The sequence below is a fragment of the Vulpes vulpes genome, chromosome 12 (genome assembly GCF_048418805.1).
Source record: "Vulpes vulpes isolate BD-2025 chromosome 12, VulVul3, whole genome shotgun sequence".
NCBI classification, from domain to species: Eukaryota; Metazoa; Chordata; class Mammalia; order Carnivora; family Canidae; genus Vulpes; species Vulpes vulpes.
Genome location: NC_132791.1, coordinates 131,524,898 through 131,547,675, shown reverse-complemented (window position 1 = coordinate 131,547,675; position 22,778 = coordinate 131,524,898). Strand labels below are relative to the sequence as shown.

At 50.6% G+C, this 22,778-nt stretch overlaps 1 protein-coding gene across 2 annotated transcripts in view; it reads left to right on the top strand.

Moving 5' to 3' along the window:
* The window catches only part of ZZEF1 (zinc finger ZZ-type and EF-hand domain containing 1), a 101,274-nt gene extending 79,291 nt beyond the window's left edge, over nucleotides 1-21,983 (top strand). For both annotated transcript variants that reach the window (XM_072729964.1, XM_025989087.2), the window contains exons 41-55: nucleotides 166-340; nucleotides 866-998; nucleotides 4,874-5,067; nucleotides 6,601-6,720; nucleotides 7,999-8,190; nucleotides 9,167-9,267; nucleotides 10,392-10,527; nucleotides 10,616-10,975; nucleotides 12,239-12,382; nucleotides 12,787-12,955; nucleotides 13,111-13,209; nucleotides 13,809-13,974; nucleotides 17,839-17,992; nucleotides 18,469-18,540; nucleotides 19,875-21,983. In XM_072729964.1, coding sequence (XP_072586065.1) covers nucleotides 166-340; nucleotides 866-998; nucleotides 4,874-5,067; nucleotides 6,601-6,720; nucleotides 7,999-8,190; nucleotides 9,167-9,267; nucleotides 10,392-10,527; nucleotides 10,616-10,975; nucleotides 12,239-12,382; nucleotides 12,787-12,955; nucleotides 13,111-13,209; nucleotides 13,809-13,974; nucleotides 17,839-17,992; nucleotides 18,469-18,540; nucleotides 19,875-19,955 — 2,296 coding nt within the window. In that variant the 3' untranslated portion in view covers nucleotides 19,956-21,983. The remainder of the gene's footprint in view (nucleotides 1-165; nucleotides 341-865; nucleotides 999-4,873; nucleotides 5,068-6,600; nucleotides 6,721-7,998; nucleotides 8,191-9,166; nucleotides 9,268-10,391; nucleotides 10,528-10,615; nucleotides 10,976-12,238; nucleotides 12,383-12,786; nucleotides 12,956-13,110; nucleotides 13,210-13,808; nucleotides 13,975-17,838; nucleotides 17,993-18,468; nucleotides 18,541-19,874) is intronic.
* Nucleotides 21,984-22,778: the final 795 nt, after the last annotated feature.

Genomic DNA, 22,778 nt, shown 5'->3' with positions numbered 1-22,778 from the left:
CTTTTTACAGAGATTTTTTTTAAAAAATCTAACCGTATACTGAGTGTATAGGTGACAGAGGCTTTGTTCTGAAGTTCTTGAACCATTGGGTGAGTGGCTGTTGGGCACGCCTTGAGTGGAGTTTTGAGCCGTGCCCTGCCACCTAACGGAGTGCTTGCCTTCCAGCCGGGTGGGCTTGGACTGGGCATGCTCCATGGCAGAGATCCTGCGGTCCCTCAACAGTGCCCCACTGTGGCGTGACGTCATCGCCGCCTTCACAGACCACTGTATCAGGCAGCTGCCTTTCCAGCTGAAGCACACCAACATCTTCACCCTGCTTGTGCTGGTCGGCTTCCCACAGGTATAGCACTACAAGGCCCAGCGTACCTTCCCGTCCTTGTTGCATACAGCAGGCTCTCTATAGCATATATTTTTGGGAGTTTCTTTCCTTCAGTTACATGATTTGCATTTACGGTATTGGTATACTTTCAGGATTATGGGATGGTTTGTTCAACTGCATTTTTAACATTTTAGCTATTTGACTCATTTTATTAGCCAGTACTTTAAATAATAGGTAATGAATCTATTAAATTACAGAGAACTTCTGAGTATGGTTGTTTCTCACTTGGCATTCATCTTGATCTCATTTTAATCCTCATGTCTCACAATTGGTTGGAACAGAGAGGGCTGTGAAAACATGGCTTCATCCTGTGGGCATGTAAACCACATCTGTACGGGGGGGTGGGGTGCTAGACTCAGGAGAGCCCATCCTGGAGCCCCTATAGAAGCTCTGGCACAAACAGAGGATGGGCTTGTGTCCCGTTATGGGTCCGTCCCTGTGTCTGCTGCCTTCTGAGTTGCCTTCTTGGTCTCTGTCACATTCTAGGTCCTCTGCGTGGGGACCCGCTGTGTGTATGTGGATCATGCCAATGAGCCACATAATGTCATCATCTTGAAGCACTTCACGGAGAAGAACAGGGCTGTGATCGTTGATGTCAAAACCCGGAAAAGGAAAACAGGTCCCAAGCCTAATTATTTTTTCTTAGAAGGGAGCTGTCAAATGACTGCATACCCTGAAGTCAGTGAAGATTCTGTGGTTCTTGCTTAAGTTATAACTCCCTGAGCTGCTTTTTCCTCATCTGTGAAGTGATGTGGTTAAATGAGGGTAGATTGGAAAGGTCTTGCCATGCCATCATTTTGTATACACAGCTTTGGAGTTCTGGTTTAGGGTCTGAACGTCTAATACTGTCATTGGCTGATGATTTGTTTTCTAGGGTAATTTAAACATATCGTGGAATCAGAAGCTACATGAATGTAAAATAACTGAATAATTGTGTTGACGTTTGTATCCCTTTCCATTTTGCTTGATAAGTAGAACAGTGAAAATATAAGACCTTTGACTTAATTGAAACATGAAACACTTGGAGTATGTCAGTGTATGTGCGTAGTTCTGCTTCTGAAACATTCAGCTTCAGCATTAGCATTTGTCTGTGCTACTTTTGTGTGTGGTGTGAGGTAAAGACCAGGGTTCTTGTTCTTTTCCTTTTTCTTTTTTGCATATTAACTTCCAGTTGTTTCAGGACCACTTGTTGAACAAACTAGTTCTCCACTGAATTATCCTGGCATCTCTGTTGGACTGAGAGAAGTAAGGCAGATGAAGTGTGTGTATATTTAGGGTTCTGTTACACACCATTATCTCAAATACTGCATTCTCTCAACTGTTGTATATTTATACTAAATCTTTTTTTTTTTAAGATTTTATTTATTTATTTATTCACGAGAGACACACAGAGGCAGAGATACAGGCAAGGGGAGAAGCAGGCTCCCTGAGGGGAACCCAATGCGGGACTTGATCCCAGGACCCCAGGATCACAACTTGAGTTGAAGGCAGATGCCTAACCGATTCAGCCCCCCAGGCACCTGAGTTTATTATTTAATTTACAAATATTTGGGGGGATATTCCAGATATCTTTGTGTTACTGATTTCAAGTTTAATTCCCTTGGGGTCAAAGAATATACTTTGAATTATTTTAGTCCTGTTACAATTATTGAAACTTGTTTTATGGTCCAGAATTTGATCTGTTTTGAGTAAGGTTCCATATGCACTTGAAGAGATTCATATGGCAGCCGGGGTGGCTCAGCGGTTTAGCACCACCTGCAGCCCAGGGTGTGATCCTGGAGACCCGGGATAGAGTCCCACGTTGGGCTCCCTGCATGGAGCCTGCTTCTCCCTCTGCCTTTGTCTCTGTCTCTCTCTCTCTCTCTTTGTCTCTCATGAATAAATAAAAAATCCTTAATTAAAAAAAAAAAAGAGATTCATATACTGGGTTGTTGGCTGTAGATGTCATTCAGGTCAAATCAGTGGATAGTGTTGTCTTCCATGCTCTTACTGGTTTTCTGTCTGTCCTAATGATTACTGAGAGAGGAGTGTTGAGGACTCTAACCATAACTGTTTCTCAACTCAGTACAAAATATATCCTTTTTATGTCTGATAATATTCCTTGGCTGAAATTGACTTTACTATTTATATAGCTTCTCTAGCATTTGTTTTATTACTGACATTCATGTGGTGTGTATGCTCACTGTGACCTGTCTGTGTCTGTCTGTCTGTCTATCTATCTATCTATCTATCTATCTATTTAAAAGGTTTTATTTATTTATCCATGAGAGACACAGAGAGAGAGAGAGAGAGGGAGAAGCAGGCTCCATGCAGGGAGCCCAATGCAGGACTCGATCCCGGGTCTCCGGGATCATGCCCTGAAGTTGGTGCTAAACCGCTGAGCCACCCAGGCTGCCCTGTCTTTCCATTTAAAGTGGATTTCTTGGGCACGCTCCTGCGTGTGCCTCGGGGCATAGTGAGTGAGCTCTGCTGAGTGGAGTTTTGAGCCGTGCCCTGCCACCTAACGGAGCGCTTGCCTTCCAGCCGGGTGAGCTGGGACTACCTTCAAATAATATTCTACCTCTTAACATGTAGTGAGGAAGCATGGATTTTGTATTTCTAACCCCCATTCCTTGGTGCTGTAATTGTCACACATTTTACTTCTATACATTATAAACCTCAGAATAAAACATTATTTTTGCTTTAAAAAGTCAGATATTTTGGAGCACCTGGGTGGCACAGTTAGTAAAACATCTAACTCTTGGTTTCAGCTCAGGTAGTGGGATTGAGCCCCACACTGGGACGAGTCTGCTTAAGATTCTCTCTCTCTCCATCTTCCTCTGTGCCCTGCCCCCAGCTTGTTCACATGCACACACATTTTCTCTCTCAAGTAAATAAATATATCTTTTAGAAAAAGAATTCTCATTTAAATGAATAAAAAAATAAAAGGTACTTTAAGAAAGATTTTAAAATGAAAAAACGGTATATTTTATATTTACTTACTGACATATTTATCATTTCTGGTACATTTCATTCCTTTGTGTAAACTCAGGTATCTACCTGGTATCATTCTTCAAGCTGAAAAACCTCCCTTAACATTTCTTGTATCACAGGTCTGCTGCTACAGAGCTTTTGTTTTGATTTGTCCTACCAAATATTTATATTTATTTTGATTTTATCTTCGAAAGATAATTTTGTTGCATATGAAATTCTAGGCCAAGAGTTTTTCTTTGAATACTTAAAAGGTTTTGATCCATTTACTTGTGGCATACCTAGTTTCTACCACAAGGTTTGCTCTCATTCTCTGTTACTTTTCAAATGTGTCTCTTTTCCTTGGGTACTTTAAAGATTTTTTTTCTTAGTCATTGTTTTTTAGCATTTTAATTAGGATATACCTGGATGTGATTTTATTGTTTCTTCTTGGGGGCTTATTGATCTGTAGATTTACAGTTTCTATTAAATTCAGAAAATTTTGAACTATTATGTCTTCAAAATAGTTCTTTTTTTTTAAGATTTTATATATTTATTACTGAGAGACACAGAAAGAGAGGCAGAGACACAGGCAGAGGGAGAAGCAGGCTCTCTGTGGGGAGCCCGGTGTGGGACTCCATCGAGGGAATCTGGGATCAGGCCCTGAGCCAAAGGCAGAAGCTCAACCACTGAGCCACCCAGGCGTCCCTGTCTTCAAATAGTTTTGTCCTCCCTCTCCCCCTCAAAGAAACATCTACTCTCACTGGGGGAAAGACAATAGTCCCAGCTCTGTGAGCTCCAAGAATTGTTCATCCTACTGCTTTCCTAGAACTAGGTGGTTTCTTGCCACATGTTTGTGCGGGTCATACTCAGCCAAGAGGAAGCTTCTGTGGCTTTGCTCAGAGGTCCCCCAAACCCTCTCTCTATCTGTGCGTCTCCCTTCTTTGTGATCATCTGCCCCATAAATTCTTGCTGCCTTGACTTCCCTGAAAGCTCACCTTTTTATCATCAGTTCACTGAGACCTATAGGACTCTGCTTAGCTTTCTGGTCCCTGTTCTAGAGCCTGGAAATGTCTCCTGAAAGCCAGGTGGTGGGAGGGCTGCTCTGGTTTATGTCTCTTCTATCAGGGATCATAGTCCTGTACTACATTTTGCCTCGTGTCTGCAAACCATTGTTTCTTATATATTTTTTAATGCTCTGATTGTTTAGGATAGGAGAATCTATCCAGCCTGTCTTAGTTTTGTTTGGAAGTAGAAGTCCCACCTCCATGCTCTATTAAGAAGTCCCTTTAACACTTGGAGACAGCCTGTTTGTGCACAGTAGTAGGCATGTAAACTGTCTCTCTTGGTGGCCCAGGGCCATTTCTGTGCTCACCTGCAAGCCAGCCTTGAATGTAATGGCTGGGTTTGAAGCCAGGGCAATTTGTATTTTGGGACCTGCAGTTCTTGCTTTGGTAAGGCACGTTACTGGGGAAGAGCCTTAGCTGCAGGAAGCATTCACTGTACTTTCATGCCTTTCTCTTCCTGCCTGACATCACCCTCCAGTGAAGGACTACCAGCTGGTCCAGAAAGGACAGGAATGCGGCAGCTCTCAGGCCCAGCTGAGCCAGTACTCCCAGCACTTTGCCTTTATCGCCAGTCACCTTCTGCAGACCAGTATGGACAGCCAGTGTCCCGAGGCAGTAGAAGCAACATGGGTCCTGTCTCTGGCCCTGAAAGGACTGTATAAAACACTAAAGGTAATGGTGACTTTCCAGTTGCTAGTGAATTGCTGTGATTTAGTGTCTGTGGGGCATTTACTGCAAGGAAGTGCCATCTAATTTCGGTGGGTGGTTAGCCAAAGAATCATGATTATTTCTGGGAATGCTTGGGGTCTTGCACAAGGATAATTTTAGGGAAGAAACAGAATTTTCCCAGTATCAGTTCTTTGTATTTTTTTTAGTACTGTTTCATGGAACCAAGTATTTGCCTGATGGGCATGGCACCATGGCAGATGGGCAGAAACTGGAGAGAATAGTTTCCCACTTCCCTTGGGGCCATCATAGGGCAAGGAGAAGAGAACCAGGGGACCAGCCTCCCGTGGAACCCGTAGCCATAGGCTTGGTGGTTGGGGTGGAAGGAGCAGATACGTCAGGAGCCAGGGGTGGGAGGTAGCTGGTGTCAGACAAGAAGCCCCTGCTTGTGGGAACGTGGGTCTTCTGGTACCTGAGGGGCCTGACAAAGGAAGGGATCACCTTTAGGAGGATCTTCCCCTCAGAAGTTGCCGTGAGAGAAGAGTTTCATTTTAACAGCCTGTGGGTCCCTGGATTTGGGCAGAACTGCCCAGGTTGCCACAGAAGGGCTTGGCAACACAAAGTCAGCATGGATGGGGTCGGGCTCTGGCCCAGCTCTGAGCACGTGTTGAGGGCTCTGAGGCTCTGCAGCTGCTATTTGTTGCCTCCACGGCATTTATCACAACTTGCTTTGTTTTAGTTAGTTTGTTTAAGATCTTATTTATTAGAGAGAGAGAGGGAGAGGCAGAGGGAGAAGCAGACTCCCCATTGAGCAGGGAGCCCAATGCGGGTCTCGATCCCAGGACCCTGAGATCATGACCTGAGCTGAAGGCAGATGCTCAACCGATTGAGCCACCCAGGCACCCCTTGTTTTAGTTGTTTGATTATGGTAGGAAAGAGAAAATAAATGCCCTGAGGGCACAAACTATTTCTTTGAATCTGTTTTGATACATATTTGTTGAGCAACAAGAGCCAAGTGGAGCTGTGTGGCACTGACCTCAAGAGAAGGTGGGCTGACAGTCTAACCTGCCAGGGACACAGCACGGGCCCTGCAAGGTGGTGACACGTGAAGTGGTGGATGAGGAGTCTGGGCAGAGCGACATGTGCAGGGAGAGTGGTTGTCAGCAGCAGGAGGATACCCCCAGGCCTTCAGGACAGAGAGCAGGGGAGCAGGCAGGGGGTCTGCAGCACCCCGTCTGCCATGAGTCGGAATTTAGGCTTTGGTCCAAAGAACACAGGGAAGCCTTTGGGAAGGCAGAGCCCGGAGGGGGCCGCTGGTGCAGGACGTGGCTCAAGCCCAGGGTATCCTGGGCTTGCTGATGGGGACGTACTGAGCAGATGGACTCAGGTGAGGGCTGAGGCTCACCGTTTCATCCTCCTGCCAACTCTGGGATTTCTGCATGCCGTGACCTGGGCCACTCAATGGGACTGGGCTCTTCCCATCCGGCTCGTGCTACTTCCCTTGAGGCAGCGGCAGGTGGTGTCCCTTGTGTTTGGCAGGCTCACAGTTTTGAAGAGACCCACACCACCTTCCTTCAGACGGATTTGCTGAAGCTGCTGGTGAAAAAGTGCAGCAAAGGGACTGGTTTCAGTAAAACGTGGCTCCTCCGGGATCTGGAGGTAAGCGGTGGGTGTGGGTCCTGCTGCTGCACTGCCTGCTGCTGGCGGGTAGGTCCCTGCGTGGACTGAGTAGCGGGGTGGCCATGGCCAGCACTGCCCTGTGCATACCATGCTGTGCAGTCCCAGAGCCGAGCCTAGATTTGTGTCCCGTCTTGGAAACAGGGATTCCGACCCCTGCACTCCCTGTCAGGGGAGAATGAATCTGATGTTTGTTTAGAGAGCACCAGAGGGGAAGTATGTTACGGAAGCGCACGGCCACTCATGGCACCACAGTGATGAAGTGTGTCCTTGAATTATCATTTCCCTTTGTCCCTAACTCTGAATTTATCCTCGGTCATGTTTATTTTATGAAGGATTTAAGTCAATAATTTTTACCTTCTCACAGTTCCTTCTGGGCCTCAGATTTTTCTCTGTGGCATTACTGAGGTTCTGTGTGGTTCTGTGCACTGAGGGGCAGCCGCAGGTCCAAGAAAGACTGCTGTGCGGGCGGAGGTCCACCAGCCGCGCTCCGTCACACACAGGCTGAGTGCCAAGAGCCTGCACTCTGGCGCCACGAGAAGGTTTGCTTAGGTCTCAGGAAACTGCTGAAGTGTTATAATGCAAAACCTGGAGAGCATCAGAGGAAACATTTTAAAACGAAATTTTTTTATGACTCAAGTAATAGAACCACAGTGCAGAAAATTTGAAATCTGGAAAAGAAAGGAAAACTTCAAATTCTGCCCCACAAACACAGCCTTTGTTAATATTTTATGTATTGCCTTATTCTGGTTGTTTCCATCTGCGTCCCTGTCACACGCATAGACGCAGGTTAAACAGTGCATGGCACTGAGACGCAGTGAGCGCGTGTGGTGGCCACTTCCCTGAATCACCAGGGTAATGGCTGCAAGTGAAACATGAGGGTGGATTTCAGCTTCATTGACCATAGCACGTTTTACATAATTCCTAAAAGGTGAGTTACTGGCTAGGTCAGAGGCAGGAGATATTGTCATAGTTCCTTATATTTCATTAACAAAGTGCGTTCTAAAAGTGAGCCCAATTGACGTTGTCAGCAGCAAAGTTAGTAAACGATCCCTCGTGGTTTCAGTAGGTATTTTTTTGATTTCAGGTAAATTGAACATGTTTTGTTTTGTTTTTATTAATTTTACATTGTCTTGGGAATTGCTGTATCTTTTACAAAGTTAGGGCAAATATTTTGTACCATCTGAGGGTTAGAGATCTGCATGACGTCCTTACTCATGACACCGCCACACCCCTGCCCTGCCTGTTTCCCATCTGCAGATCCTGTCCATCATGCTGTACTCCTCCAAGAAGGAGAGCCACACCTCGGCTGAGCACACAGCCCTGGAGCAAGATGAGAGAGGAGACCAAGAGGAGGAGGTGGATGGCATAGTCATCAGCCCTGGTGAGCCAGACCAAAAGAAGCTAGACCCTCTGGAGAGCCTGGACGAGCCCACCAGAATTTGTTTCTTGGTGAGTTCTGGGGCTGAGGTGTGGACGGAGAGGGAACTCCGAGGGATGGATTCTTTGCTCCCTTTGTGTGAAAATGCCTCAGTCTGACGTGCTGAGAGGTCACTTCCTGAAGACTCAGTCTGAATCGTGCAGAATTGATCCAGAAGAAAGAAGCTCTTGCAACAGTAGTTTTTAGGCTTTTTGGGTCTAAAAGCTTTAAATATCTGTCCCGTGAAATAAGCACATGCAGTTTTGCTGATACTTTGCAGCCCTTCCAGGCATGGTGTCCCCTCGTGGCTTCTGAGTTGCATTTTCTTATTTATGTTCCCTGGGGATACGCTCTTCCCTGCACATTCCATGACTGCTGGGAGAGTCAGAGAGTGTGGGGTGGGGATGGGAAAAGCAAGTATAGTTACTCAGAAACCAGAAGGAAGCACCTCTTTGGACTCAGGTGCCAGTTGTCAAAGTTTAGTACGTGGCATCTGCAAAGCAGCGAGCAGTGGGCGCATTGCGGTGGGTGGCAGCTGTTGCACGTGATGGCCTCGTATTTCCATGCTTTACGTTTTCCTGTGAATATTTCTAGTAGCAGAGCAGATCCTACAGTCCAAGTTTTAGAGCTTATAACTTTATTTGCTTTAAGTGACCACATGATACTCAGTAATTATAGCCCGTGGTAACTTTGGAAAACCGTTTTACCCGTTTTGAGTTCAGAGGATAAGGATGCCCTGAAGCAGTTTTTTGGTTTTTTTTTTTTTAAGATTTTTTATTTATCCATGAGAGACACACACAGAGAGAGAGAGAGAGAGAGAGAGAGAGAGGCAGAGACACAGGCAGAGGGAGAGGCAGGCCCCATGCAGGGAGCCCGGTGTGGGACTCAATTCCGGGACTCCAGGATCACGCCCTGGGCCGAAGACAGGTGCCAAACTGCTGAGCCACCCAGGTGTCCCACCTGAAGCAGTTTTAAATCATCTCTCGTGCTTCCTCCCATGGCCTTCAGATGGCGCACGATGCGCTCAATGCTCCTCTGCACATCCTCCGGGCCATCTACGAGCTGCAGATGAAAAGGACGGATTCTTTCTTCCTGGAGGTTCAGAAGAGGTGAGGGAGCCGCGGTGCAGCTGACACGGGGATGGAAGGACACAGAGGGCAGGGCCGTGATAGCTTCCTGCCAGCAAGCTGTGGGCCACATCCCCTGCGAGGCCAACATGTGGAACTGGTTCATGGCTTCGTGAAGTGCCGTGGAAGCCCACCCCGCCGTGTTGGCTGCGTCCTCTCTGTGCTATGCTGTGTGTCCCTCCTGGGTGCAGGCTGATGCCAGGCTCCCTGCATTGTTGCCCCGGGCAGGGTGCTGTGTGTTTACCCCTGCACGGTGTTTCCATGGGTTTTCCCTAAGGCTTATTGTAAAGTTAGTAATGCTGCCTTTCTCTTGGTCAGGAAGCTTGGAACTGCTGCTTGGGCTCTGTTCCCAAATGTGTGTGGAACTTTACCTGTCTGCAACAATTTCTGTCCTGTCACATCCTACTTTTGACTTCTTATTCTTACATTCAATTCCAATTTAGTTTTTCTTTTGTGTTATTTTATATTTCTGTTTTCTTGTGTTTCTTAAATGTTGCCTCAAGTCCTCTACAAAATGAGATAGGGTCCAGTCTAAGCTGCTGTAACTAAGCAACCCACAGATATGGGGTCCAGGAAGATAGAACTGGTTTTCCCTCTCGTGGCATCCAGGGTGGGTAGGCGGATGTGCCCCATGCAGTGGTCCTGTGCCCCAGGGGTATTGCTCTCCTGTGAGTCATCACATGGCTCACCTATACCCACCTGCATTCCAGCCCAGAGGAAGCGGGGGAGGTAGAAGGGTGCACCCCCCACCCAGCTGCTTGAGGGTAGGCTCCTCCTGTGGCAAGAACCTACTGGCATTACCCTGGGTAGTTGAAGAGGGGCTGAGGACCCTGTCACAGCTGGGCGGTTGTGTGTCTTGCTAAAAGTTCTGGGGACTTTGTTTCCAAGATAAGGGAGCATGGATCCTGAGGGATGGTTCATGTCTCCTGCCAGCAGGATGTATAAGGACATCTGCATGTGAGAGGCAGTGAGTGCCTGAGTCTAGATGGCGGAACGTGGGGGCAGTGCTGTGATTGCAGAATACCAGGAGAGCAGCTCTGACTGCTGCGGCCTGAACTCCTGGTGTCCTGTGTGTATGAAACCCAGCCCTGTGCCCTTCTCTCCAGGTTTGATGGGGATGAGCTCACCACAGACGAGAGGATTCGTATCCTGGCTCAGAGATGGCAGCCCAGTAGGGGCCTGAGACTGGAGGAACAGAGCACCAAAGCTGTGGATACAGACATGATCATCTTACCGTGTTTGGTACGTTGCCTCTGCCTTTGGTGTCTGCCCCTGCCTTGCCTGGTGGTGAGGGCGCAGGCCATGGTAACGGGGGTCTTTGGGTTTGCAGTCCCGGCCTGCCCGCTGTGACCAGGCCACGGCCGAATCCAACCCTGTGACCCAGAAGCTGATCTCCAGCACCGAGAGTGAATTGCAGCATAGCTACGCCAAACAGCGGCGCAGCAAGAGCACCGCCCTCCTGCACAAAGAGCTGAATGGCAAGAGCAAGCGGGCCATCCGGGAGTACCTGTTCCGCGTAAATGAGGCAACAGCTGTCCTGTATGCCCGCCATGTGCTGGCATCCTTGCTCGCTGAGTGGCCGGGGCACGTACCGGTGAGCGAGGACACCCTGGACCTCAGCGGCCCTGCCCACATGACCTACATCTTGGACATGTTCATGCAGCTGGAGGAGAAGCACCAGTGGGAGAAGGTGATTGTGAAGCAGGCTGGGCTAGGCCCTTGCCCTCTCTGCTCACCCTCTGCCCCCACTCCCCACACTTGAACAGGTCCCCCTGGTGAGGACCCTCCTGGAGGGAGGTGACCCGTGTGGCTGTGTGACAGCTGTGGTGCAGCAGACGTGGGGTCAGGGGCAGGGGGCTCATGGCTGGGCTCTTGCAAGTGCTGGCCCAGAGCTGAGTTCATAGCCTGATGCAGACTAGATGTGTGGAGAGAACCTTCCATCGCTGTCCCATGGAGCCTGGCTTTGCACCCTTCCTAGCCCATCACTTGTCATACCATGCCAAGCCCAAGCCACGGGGTGAGTTATGGCTGAGGGCCTATTCCCATGGTCCAGGAAGCCACCAGGGCCGTCTGCCCCAGGGCACTTGCACCTGTTGTACTGTAAGCTGTCGGAGGCCCCCAGCCTCTGGAAGGCAAGTGTGGTCCGTAGTCTAACCCCGCACTCCAGGTCTCAGCGTCTAGGCCTCTGGTTCTGGTCTCGTTCTTAACGTCAAATCTTCAGTGTCGTCTTTGAGAGCAGTCCCAGGGCTAGCGAGGCTTCCTGGGGTGAACACACCCAGAGGGGCCACGTAGAACCACACGGCCTGGTCTGGGCGGGGGACTTCGTGGGCACCACCTCCAGCTGAGCTGGGAAGTTTTGTCAGCACCTTCCCAGCTTCTGAGCACAGAAAACCTGTATCACATCACTGCCACCCCATCATCCCCCTCGTCGTGGCAGCAGCACATGCCACACGCCCTCCCCCTGTCTCACACGGGCTCAAGCATGGCGTACGGGAAGGTTCCTCAGGAAGTGAGCGTTCCTTGTCTTCCCTGACTTGCCCATCTCAGAACCCAGAGACTCGGTGTCTCAATCCCTGAGTGGAGATCGCAGTCCCTGGGGTCCTGGCAGCAGCGCCTCTCATTGGAGGTGCCGAAGAGCAGCATGGCCTCCCCCGGAGTCCCCACTTCCACATGATGCAGCATGTGTGCCCTTGGACTGTGATTATTTCTCTGTGCATCCCTGTGCTTGGCTCAGGACTCTTACGGACCCGGGACCCGCTCTGAGTGGCTCTGTTGGTTCCCTCAGAGCTCCCACAGAGTGTTTCCAGGAGGCACGGAGTGTCCTGGTCCCTAGTGAGGGGCGACTGAGGGAGCTGGCCCAGAGGTGGGGCCAGGGCCCAGGGTGAAGCCAGCCCCTCTGGATGGGCCTTGGGTTGAAATGGACGCCTCTTCCTTCCTGCCTCTTGTCCCCCAGATCCTGCGGAAGGTGCTTCAGGGCTGCCGAGGCAGCATGCTGGGGACCATGGCCCTGGCCGCCTGCCAGTTCATGGAGGAGCCGGGGATGGAGGTGCAAGTGAGAGAGTCAAAGCACCCGTATAACAACAACACCAGCTTTGAGGTATGGCCTGCACACGTGGCTGGCAGGCCCGACCGTGAGGGTCGCCAGGGATTCATCATCGTCCACAGTGGCCGTTCCCCTCAGGCAGCCCTGGCCGAGAAGGGGCTCCCATAGTGTGAGCTGCAGTCTGCCTCCCCAGCCTGGTCTTCTGACCCTGTTTTCATAGGAAACAAGGGCCTCTGGGCCAGGGGGAGGTCACTTTTCCTGCAGCAGTGTCCTTGCAGGGAACCCTTGGCACCTTCAACAGGGAGACTGAGTGTGGGCCCGGGAACCTGGCTGGCTGCACCTCGGGGTCCCCTGCCCTCCCGTCTCATGGCCAGCGCGTTCCCCGTCCCCCTTCACTTACAGGATGCGGCCAGAGACAGGCCATCAGGATTGACAGTGTTCTTGTGTCCCCTCCCCAGGATAAAGTCCACATCCCTGGTGCAATCTACCTCTCGATCAAATTTGACTCGCAGTGTAGCACAGAGGAGGGCTGTGACGAGCTAGCCATGTCCAGCAGTAGCGACTTCCAGCAGGATCGACACACTTTCAGTGGGTCTCAGCAGAAATGGAAGGATTTTGAGCTTCCAGGTAGTAAAGGAGCACTCGGTCTTCTGGGCTCTTAGTACTAAGGAGAGGGGTGTTGTGGGGGGTCACACAGGGTCAGCCCTTTTCATCAGGAGCACGTCACTTGCATTCCCTGTTGCTGCAGTGTCCTGAGCTGTTTCTGTTTCTTTGTGACCCAGGGGATACTCTATACTACCGCTTCACCTCTGACATGAGCAACACGGAGTGGGGTTACAAGTTCACTGTGACAGCCGGACACCTGGGCCGATTCCAGACAGGTTTGTGCTCTGTTCTCTCCTTTGTGTGGCCTTCGCGCCAGGGACCCTCCATGTGTGCAGGTGCTGCAGTGTCCCTGGTCTTAGCGTCACAGCAGGTGCTTTCCTCCGAGACTTGCACTCATGTCCTGCCTTCATAAACATAAATGGATACAAGAGCCACCTGTTCCCCGGGGTCCTACGGACACGCTTTTTCTCTTAGGATTCGCAGGGCACAGGGATCCCTGGGTGGCTCAGTGGTTTAGCTGCCTGCCTTTGGCCCAGGGTGCAATCCTGGAGTCCCGGGATCAAGTCCCACGTCGGGCTTCTGGCATGGAGCCTGCTTCTCCCTCTGCCTATGTCTCTGGCTCTCTCTCTCTTTCTGTGTGTCTATCATGAATAAATAAATAAAATCTTTAAAAAAAAAAAAAAGAAAGAAAAGAATTTGCAGGGCGTTTTGCAAAAAGGGAAAACTGAAAATGGTGTTCCTGTGTTGCTTTTATAAAAGGCATAATTTTAGGCAAAATTTAAATGATCATGGTTGTTTTATTATATTTTTATATTTATTAAAACTTAAGCAGCTAGTATTTTAAAAATAACTGTGTTTTGTGGGTGTGGGCCAGGCTTCGAGATTTTGAAGCAGATGTTGTCAGAAGAAAGAGTTGTGCCACACCTCCCACTGGCCAAAATTTGGGAGTGGCTGGTGGGGGTGGCTTGTCGCCAGACTGGTCATCAGCGATTGAAAGCCATCCACCTGCTTCTGAGGATTGTGCAATGCTGCACCCACAGGTGAGCCGATGTGCATGGGTCCTTTGCGGGGAGTTTGCACCGTAAGCCCCTCCTCCCACACTGGGACTTGCGTTTCTCTCTCAGTGGAGTCTGATGAAAAGACATTTCTAATTTTAATATCTTGCAGTTCATCAGTCTTTTCTCTTACATTGTAATGCTTTTGTTGTGTTGTGTTTAGGAAATTTTTGCCGTTTTCCATCTTGGGGTCATGAAGATATTTCCTGAGTTCTTGAAGCTTAATTGCTTTTTCTTTCACATCCCTGCCCCTCCCCATCTGTTCCTCACCCCAGCCCCTCCTCCTCTCCTCGCCCCCAGCCCCTACCAACCACCCGTGTCTATGAGTTTGTTTATCTGGTTGGTTCTGGTTGAGGTCACAGGGTTTGTCTTTCTCTGGTTTATTCCACTGAGCACAATGCCCTCATGGTCCATCGGTATCACAAGTGGCAGGGTCTCCTACACTCAGATGTTCACAGTAGCCAATGTTGAAACAAACGGAGTGCCCATCAGTGCAAGAGTGGATAACACAAATGTGGTGCATGTACATACCCACGGAAGGAGAGTTACTTGTGCTCCCATGGGCAAGGCGAGATCTCTGGGTTTTGATTTGCATATCCTTGATGATGAGACATGTACAGCATCTGTCTTTCCGTGAGTCTGTTGGTCATCTACATGTCTTCTGTGACAAGATGTCTGCTCAGGTCCTGTGTGGCCATTTTTCAATTAGGTTATTTGGGTTCTTTTGAAATTGAGTTGTACAAATTCCTTGTATATTTTGGATATTAACCCCTCGCCTGGTTTGTGGTTTATGTAGCTCCTCCATTCCATAGGCTGCCTTTTCATGTGTCGCTGGTCTCCTTTGCTGGGCAGCTTTTTTGTTTGATTTGGTCCCACTTTTTTATTACTGCTTTCGGTGTCAAATTCAGAAAATCATTGCCAAGACCAACATCAAGGAGCTTACTCCTTATATTTTCTTGTAGGTGTTGTACAGCTGGAGTCCTCACATTCAACTCTTTAGTCTGCTTTGAGTTGGTTTTGTGTGTGGTGTAAGAGACGGGGGCCAGCCTCGTGCTTGTGCATGTGGCTGTCCCATGTTTCCAACACATTTGTTGACAAGACTGTCCTTTCCTCATGGCACATTTTTGGCACTTTTGTCAAATATTAATTGTATATGCTTGGGTTATTTCTTAGCTCTCTGTCCTGTACATCAGTCTTTATGCCTGTTTTTATTCCAATACCATCCTATTCTGATTACTATTGCTCTGTATTATGGTTTAAAATCAGTAAGTGCAATGCCTCCAGCTTCGTTCTTTTTCAATATTGGTTTGTTTTTTCAAGGTCTTCTGTAGTTTGATTGAATTTAGGATTGTTTTTCCTATTTTTGTGGAAATACCATTGAGATTTTGATAGGGGCTGCATGGAATCTGTACATTGCTTTGGGCAGCATGAACATTTTAACAGTATTCCTGGGGTCCTGGAACACAAATTGTCCCCTACACTTATTTGTGTCTTCAGTTTCTTTTATCAATGTTTACAGTGTTCGTTGTACAAATTGTTTACCTCCTGTGTTAAAATTTATTTCTAAGTATTTTATTCTTTTTTATCTTACTGTAAATTGGTTTGTTTCCTTGCTTTCTCTTTCTGATGGCTCGTTAGTGTATAGAAATGCAACTGATGTTCTGTATTGATTTTGTGTCCTGTAACTTTACTGAGTTTAGTAGTTTTAACAGTGTTTCTGTGGCATCTTTGGTGTTTTCTGTATAGAATGTCGTCTGCAAACAGACAGTTGCACATGTTCTTTCCAATGTAGATACCTTTTGTTTCTCTTTCTGGTTCGATTGCTCTGGTTAGAGCCTCTGGGACTTTGTATTGTTCCTAATGCACGTGTTGTTGTCTGTGCATGACATACGCACACACCTCTTCACCTGATGGGATTTTGTTTGATTCTTGAGAAGACTGAGTCCCCTGCTCCACCGCCATTATGTATCAGCTCCTCTGCAGGCCTCCACTGCTCGGGTCTGATGATGTTCCACAGGTTTCTGTGGAGAGGCCCACACAACATTCCGTGAGTTATTTCTAGGTAGTTAATGGTTTTGATGCCATTGCAGTTAATGTTTTAGAATTCTTTTTTTTTTTTTTAGAATTTTTATTTTTGTTTTTGCTCATATATAATTAAGTTTTGTGTATTTCCTTTGTGTGCAATGACCATGCTCTGTTTGTTGACTCTAAGAGGGTTTGTATAGAATGTTCAGAGCACAATCCTGTTGTCTCAAACCCCACAAATCATAACGGGTTTTAGATTTTCCTCTTGGTCCTTGGAAACCTTTTTTTTGGCCTGTTTGCACGAGCCAGGGTCTCCCATAGAATTTGAGTAGATGTGGGGATTAAAGACATTGTTCTTCATTGCAGACAGCAGTGTTGGCAGCTGTGCCACATGCGTTGTCCACACTCGCACCCTGGCCTGTCAGGGGTCAGTCTTTCTCTCTAGCATTTCTTTTCTTAATAGAGAATGTGAGCTGGGGGTGGGGTGGGGTGGGGTGGGGTGGGGGGCAGAGGAGAGAGAGTGTTAAGCAGACGCCTAGCACAGAGTCCAATGTTGGGGGGGGGGGCGCTTGACCTCATGACCTCAAGATCATGAGCTGAGCCGAAATCAAGAATCAGATGCTTAAATGACTGGGCCCCCCAGGCGCTCTCCCCCCAGCATTTTTAAGACACACAGACACAGGGTGCCAGTCAGTGGAGTGATGATGTCTGAGTAACAGGTCGTCTTCAGGGATAGGATGGGGCCATAAGCAAGTCAGGGGGCGCCATCTGTGTGTGTGCAGGCTGGCAGGGGGAGGGAGAGAGCCAGTGGGGTGGCTGTTGGTGCTGCCATGTCCTGCAGTGAGAACTGTCTGGTTGAGTGATGGATTGGAAACTGTCATCAGACGCTGGGCCCTTTCTGGCTGCATTGTAGGTGCACTCCTGCTACATGCAGACCTTCCTCAGCCCCTGGGGTGGGCAGATAGACGGACAGACGGACGGATGGAAGCGGGGTGGGCTGCACAGTTGCATCGACCTTGCTCCCTGAGCACTTTCCTACAGCTGTTGAGCTGTCCCTTTGCATCAGGCCAGGTTTTCCCATTGCTATGCTTTAGGAAGACTGGCTTCTCCAGGAGGAAGGGATTGGCTCCGAGAGTAGGTATACAAAAGGTCACACACCACATAAAAGGCAAAATTTAAGGTGATACATGCATAAAGTCGTGTAGCGAGGCCCAGGGTATTTTTCGCGTCGTAACTTTTCTTCTCTGAAGGGTGTTGAAGTGGAATTAAAAGCACGTTCTGAGCCGAACGTGTCAGCGAGTCTCAGCAGAGACCCAGGGAATGGTGAAGGGCTCTGGCCCAGGCAACCTCTTTAGCACATTTCTTGAGTTTGTGAGCCTAAGATTGTGATAACGGTTGTCACTGCCATGTGAATGTCTTGTGGTCTGATTGTTGAGGCAGTGAGCATTGCAGAAAGTCTAGGAAATCGACTGGGACAAGCGCGGGGAATGTGTTGGGTGGATTGGGTTTATCACGGTCACAGCACTGTGTGTACAGCTGGGTTTTCATTTTTTAGTGTTATTTTGTATGTGTAGTTTTATGTGTTGCTTTTTTCCCCGTTAACATTATTCTCAGGATTTTCCCACCATCAGTGGAATCTCTTCACAGCAACCGTGGAGATGGTTTCTGTGCCTGCTGCAGGGTCCCTGCTTCCTGGAGCCCCCGTGGGGGTTCTGCTCCTTTCCTCTCTGCTGCTAGTGAATATTTTTAGCTATTTTGGGGGAAGGTCATGACTTTACTAGATGTGGGGGGAACCCATCTCACATCTGGCCCCGCTCCCCACAGCGACCTCTGTGACCTTGCACTGCTAAAGCCCCTGTGGCAGCTCTTCACCCACATGGAGTACAGCCTGTTCGAGGACGTGACCTCACCCGGCATCCTCCTCCCCCTGCACCGTGCCCTCACTGAGCTCTTCTTCGTCACCGAGAACCGCGCCCAGGTGAGGTTTCTGCGGGTGCCACCTCTGCCACCCGGCTGGGCAGGTGTGGCCTGCAGCCCCAGATCCCCGCTCTGCCCGACCCCCAGGAACGCTGCCTACTTGGTCAGGCCTAAAGCCCATGGGGGAAGAACTGCCTTGGCTCAGTCCTTACCGGGAGTGTGTTCTAGAAAATGAAATGAGGGGCTCTTCTGGTTCTTCCTCCCCGATCATAGGCGGCTCACTAAATGTGAGACATGAGAGGCCTTTCAGAGTTCTCTGGCTTACCCCCCGGTGTCCACATGAGGAAGGAGCCCCTGCCAGGTCCCCCCGTGCATGAGTAAGGGCAGAGTCCCCAGAACCAGACCTCTGGCTCCTCCTGGTCCAGCCCCTTCTACAGCCCTCGAGTGAGGTGCCTGGCATCACCAGGCGAGACTGTGCTTTTGGGTTGGTGTCCCCTGGGTGCTGCTCGCTGCCTCTGCCCCTGTGCCCCTCCCCAGGAGCTCGGCTTGCTGCAGGAGTATCTGCTGGCCTTGACCACGGACGACCACCTTCTCCGCTGCGCAGCACAGGTACTGTCTCTCTGCCAGAGCTGGCCATCACCACGTCCCCGGGGTCTGCATGGGGCTCTGTCCCCACCCGGTTGCCTCCTGGTGTCCGAGAGCACTTGGCCCATTTATCAGCATTGTTCATGTGGGGTCGTGGCTTGGAGGATGCTAGCAAGGATTGGTGTCTTTGAAACCGAAACAACCAGTGCCTTAAATTAACAGCGTGCTGAGGTTCCCTCAGGGTTCGGGGTCAGGTTCCCCTGGTAGAACTCCCGACCGTCTGGTCCCACTCTGCTGAGTTACTGAGCATCCTAAAAAGCTTTTGCTTATGTGTGTTTTACGTATTGATCATATGCCGCTAGACGTTAAACTAGACTTTAAGTTTAGAAATTAAAACTGAAACATTCATTAGTTCATTGTAAGAAATAGTGTACTCATTCCATGTTAATAGTAACATTCTGTGAGAAAACAGCTATACTTTTCAAAATAAAATCGTTCCTGAGGAGGGTGGTGGACGTTCCATCCATCCTGGCAGAAGGCCTCCAACTGGCGCCTTGCCATTGTCCCGGCGCGCACAGACCTCTGGGAATGTCCCCACATTCTTGAGAGCGTGCAGGTGGCAAGGGCAGAATCAGGTCTCAGCATCGCTGTGATGGTTGCCACCACACAGACACCCCTTGACTGTGAGAGAGCTTGTGGTCCCACTCTCCTGGGCACCTGTGGGGACACTGAGGCTCCAACAGGAGTTTGCCCAGGGTCACGCGGGAGCAGGCCCATCTGGCCCGGGGGGAGGTTCTGGGTGCCTGCTTGGAAGCAGGAATCCGCATCAACTAGGAGGTCCTGAGCCCCGTGGGCAGAGGAAGGTCTCTCTCCTCCCCACAGTGCCCCCGACCCCTCGTTTCAGGGCTCAGGATGCGCAGCCAGAGTTTGAGGTTCAACCATATGGCACGGGGAGCCTGTGCCACACGAGCCTGTTGGCCCCTCCCACCCACCTGGCCCCTGGCCGGCCTCCGGCCCTCACTCTGACCCCCAGCCTGTCCGTGGTGCTGGACGTGCTCTGCCTGTCTCCCTGCCGCCCTCTGCTCCTGCCGTGCTGGGCTGGTCCTCCAGGCCCACTGAGGCCCCAGCGTTGCCCTCCCCCCTCGGAGCAGTGATAATATTTCCACCCTATGTTCACAGAGAGAGAATTTGTCTCTGTCTCTGGGCTGCTGCTCTGGGTGAGAGGAACCACTTGGGGCTCGTGTTTGCCTTGCTCCCCAGACATGAGTGCTCCGCTGAGGGTCCTGTCCAGGCCACACCTCATGAATGAGCAGACACGTGGTTCTTGATGTTGGCAGTGACCCTTTGTCCCTCCACAGGCCCTGCAGAACGTCGCTGCTATCAGCCTGGCCATCAACTACCCAAACAAGGCGACCCGCCTCTGGAACGTTGAGTGTTAGCCCTGGAATGGCGCACATGCAACTAGCTGCTCAGCCCCAGGACTTGAGAGCAGACATCTGAACTCCTTCAGGAAGAGGCTGTGGCGTCCGTGCCTGGCTTCCCCTCAGTTCCCACTTGTACTCCACCTCCAAGAATGCACCGCATCACGATCTAGCCTCCTGCAGACGGCACAGCGCATGAGGACGGCCAGCCAGACAGAGCCCTTGAGAAAGGAGACCTACCTTCGCCAGGGTTGGTTCCAGTGGAAGCCACAGCCCAGAAGGATCTGAAAGAAGCCTGTGTGGATGGGGTTGTACGTCCATGAGCTGGAGCTGCTGGCCCTGCCCTCACGTCAGCACAGTCTGCCCAGAGCTGCCTTCTCGCCAGGACCTCAGTAGCCCCTGCTTGGCCTGGGAGCTCTTCTGCGCTTTCTTGAGACTGGGCATCCAGACCAAAGCTGCTGCGACCTTGTCCTGGCCTCCCCCTGGTCCCCAAGCATGCACCTGGCTGTCGCGCAATGTCCTCGGTGAGATCGAGAACCCGTGGACATGCCAGCAGGCCGCCCACGTGCATTGCTCGCACACCGGCTCCCAGCATGCCTACGTTTAGCTGTTTTAACATATTTCAATTTCCACCTGATGTTTTTAGAACAACTGTACGACTGCCTTGTGAGGCCTCAAGGGGCGCCCAAAGGAATGGTCATTCAGAGGACACACGGTTCATGTGAAAGCTTCTATACATAAAGACTTGAAGTGTTATCCGATGAGAACTTATTTTAGAAGTGAAAAAAAAAACAAAAAACACAAAAAATATATGATTTTATTTCTTCTCCATGGTCATAGTCACACACCGCATCGCCTCTGGGAGTGCTTGCTTGTTTGGCTGTGACGAGGCAGTAACTGCATTAGTTCTAGTGAATGCTGTTTCCCATTCTCCTAATGATCGCAGAATGATGACTCTCTTTCCAAAGCCGTGTTTCGGGGAGCGAGGTGGGCCATGGCCGCGCCTTAGTGGCACTTGGCGTGGATAGCACCTGAGCCAGCAGCCAGTGCAGGATGGCGTCTGGGCCCGGGGAAGGCCTCTTGTAGCCAGGACCACGCTGAGCAGGTTAGCACCACCGTGGCCTCCAAAACTCCCTTTGCAGGGTCTGGGTGGAAAGGCTTTCATGCGGAAGTGCTTTCTGGGTCAGGAGTCTGAGGGGCGGCCCCCTAGCCCTGGAGTTTGGCTCCCAGCCCACCTGTCCTGTGAGGGGCCCAGGGGAGGAGCAGAGGGCAGGCCCTGAAACGCTGTGCAGAGGCCCGAGGCCTGGGCCCGTGATGTTGGGTGCTTTCACCCTGCTGTACCCCTGGGAAAGCCCCATGTTCTCTGGGGGCCCCGGCTCCAACACAGGGGGCCTGGGAGACGAGACAGTACATTCCCCACCTGGCCTCCTGCCGTCCGCGTTCATGACCAGGCTGGCTGACCGAGCCAAGACAGGTGGGCGGCAGGGTCACAGCTCTCAGGGGGTCACTACTGCCTTTGCCCACTGTCTTCCCGTCAGGAGGCTGAATTATAGAGGCCGGCCTCCACGGAGCTGCTCTCTGCTCTCACCCCTGTCCTTCTGGCCACTCTGGCCCCACTTTGCTCAGAGCCCCCCAGCTTCCGCTTTGCTCAGCTGCCGCTCTACCCTGCACCCCGCCTCCACCTCTGCTCCCTGCATCCGCGGGCCCACAGTGTCTAGAGCAGTGGACGCCAAGACTGGTCGAGGCCAAGCCGCCAGGTAGGAGACAGCGGTGTCGTGGAAACATGTGCCTGATAAAGCAATTCTGACCCCAATCCTGTATATTGTAACATGGACACTGCTCCCAGTGGGAGGGGTGACTTATTTTCATCATCGTTTTTAATTTGTTTTCTTACGGGTTTACGATTTTGAATTTTTCTTATTTGTTTGAAAGAAAGAATTTTGATTATATCAAGCTGAGCACGTTCAGCCTGTAAAAAAGATGTTAAGTTGTGGGTAAAATATACAAATGAAGAGAAATATATTGTACAAATTCTATATATAAAAATGCAACTGTGTGTGTGTTTTTTTACCTCTCCTTTCCTGTCCTGTTCCTCTGCCTCTGTGAGGACCCTACTTGGAGCATCTGCAAGGCCCAGAAGGATGGAATTGCTGGAATCTCTGGGCCTCGGGGTAGGCGGGACCAGAAGGGTCTTAGCTCCAGGTGGCAGCTCCTCTACAAGGCTGAGCCAGGACTGGTGCCACACGGCAAAGTCCATGCTCACCTCCCCGTCACGCCTGCACAGCGGCTGCTTGGAGGTTTGCACCCATGCTGGTGTCCGCGGGTCAGCCCCTCCAGCCAGACACACCCTCTCCACCCCCCCCCCCCCCCCCCCCAGTGCCTCGCACAGCTCTCAGGGCTGCCGTGCTCCTGCCTCTCAGTGCGGGACTGACATCTGCCTGTCTTTGGGTCTTGGCTTCCTCATCCTTCTGGCTCCCTGGGTCTCTGCTGTGCAGTGCACGGCTGTCCCCTCTTGGCCACCTTCCTGGACCTGAAGGCTGGCTTGGGTGAGTTAGGAGAGACATTTAGGGGGAGCTGGCCATCTCTGACCATCAAGACACCTTGCCTCCAGCTGGGAGCATCCAACACATCACCCCAGAGCATAGGACAGCCTTCCAGGGACTGGGGGCAGCGGCTGAGACCCAGACTCCACCCTCACCATCTCTCAGGCCAGGATGAGTCTCCGTGGCATCCCTCTGCACGCTTCTTACTCACCGAGTCCCTCTGCCCCGAGTACTCGGACCAGAGACCATCTGAGCCGTGTGCTGTGGGGGATGGAGAGCAGGGTACAAGGGGAGCGAG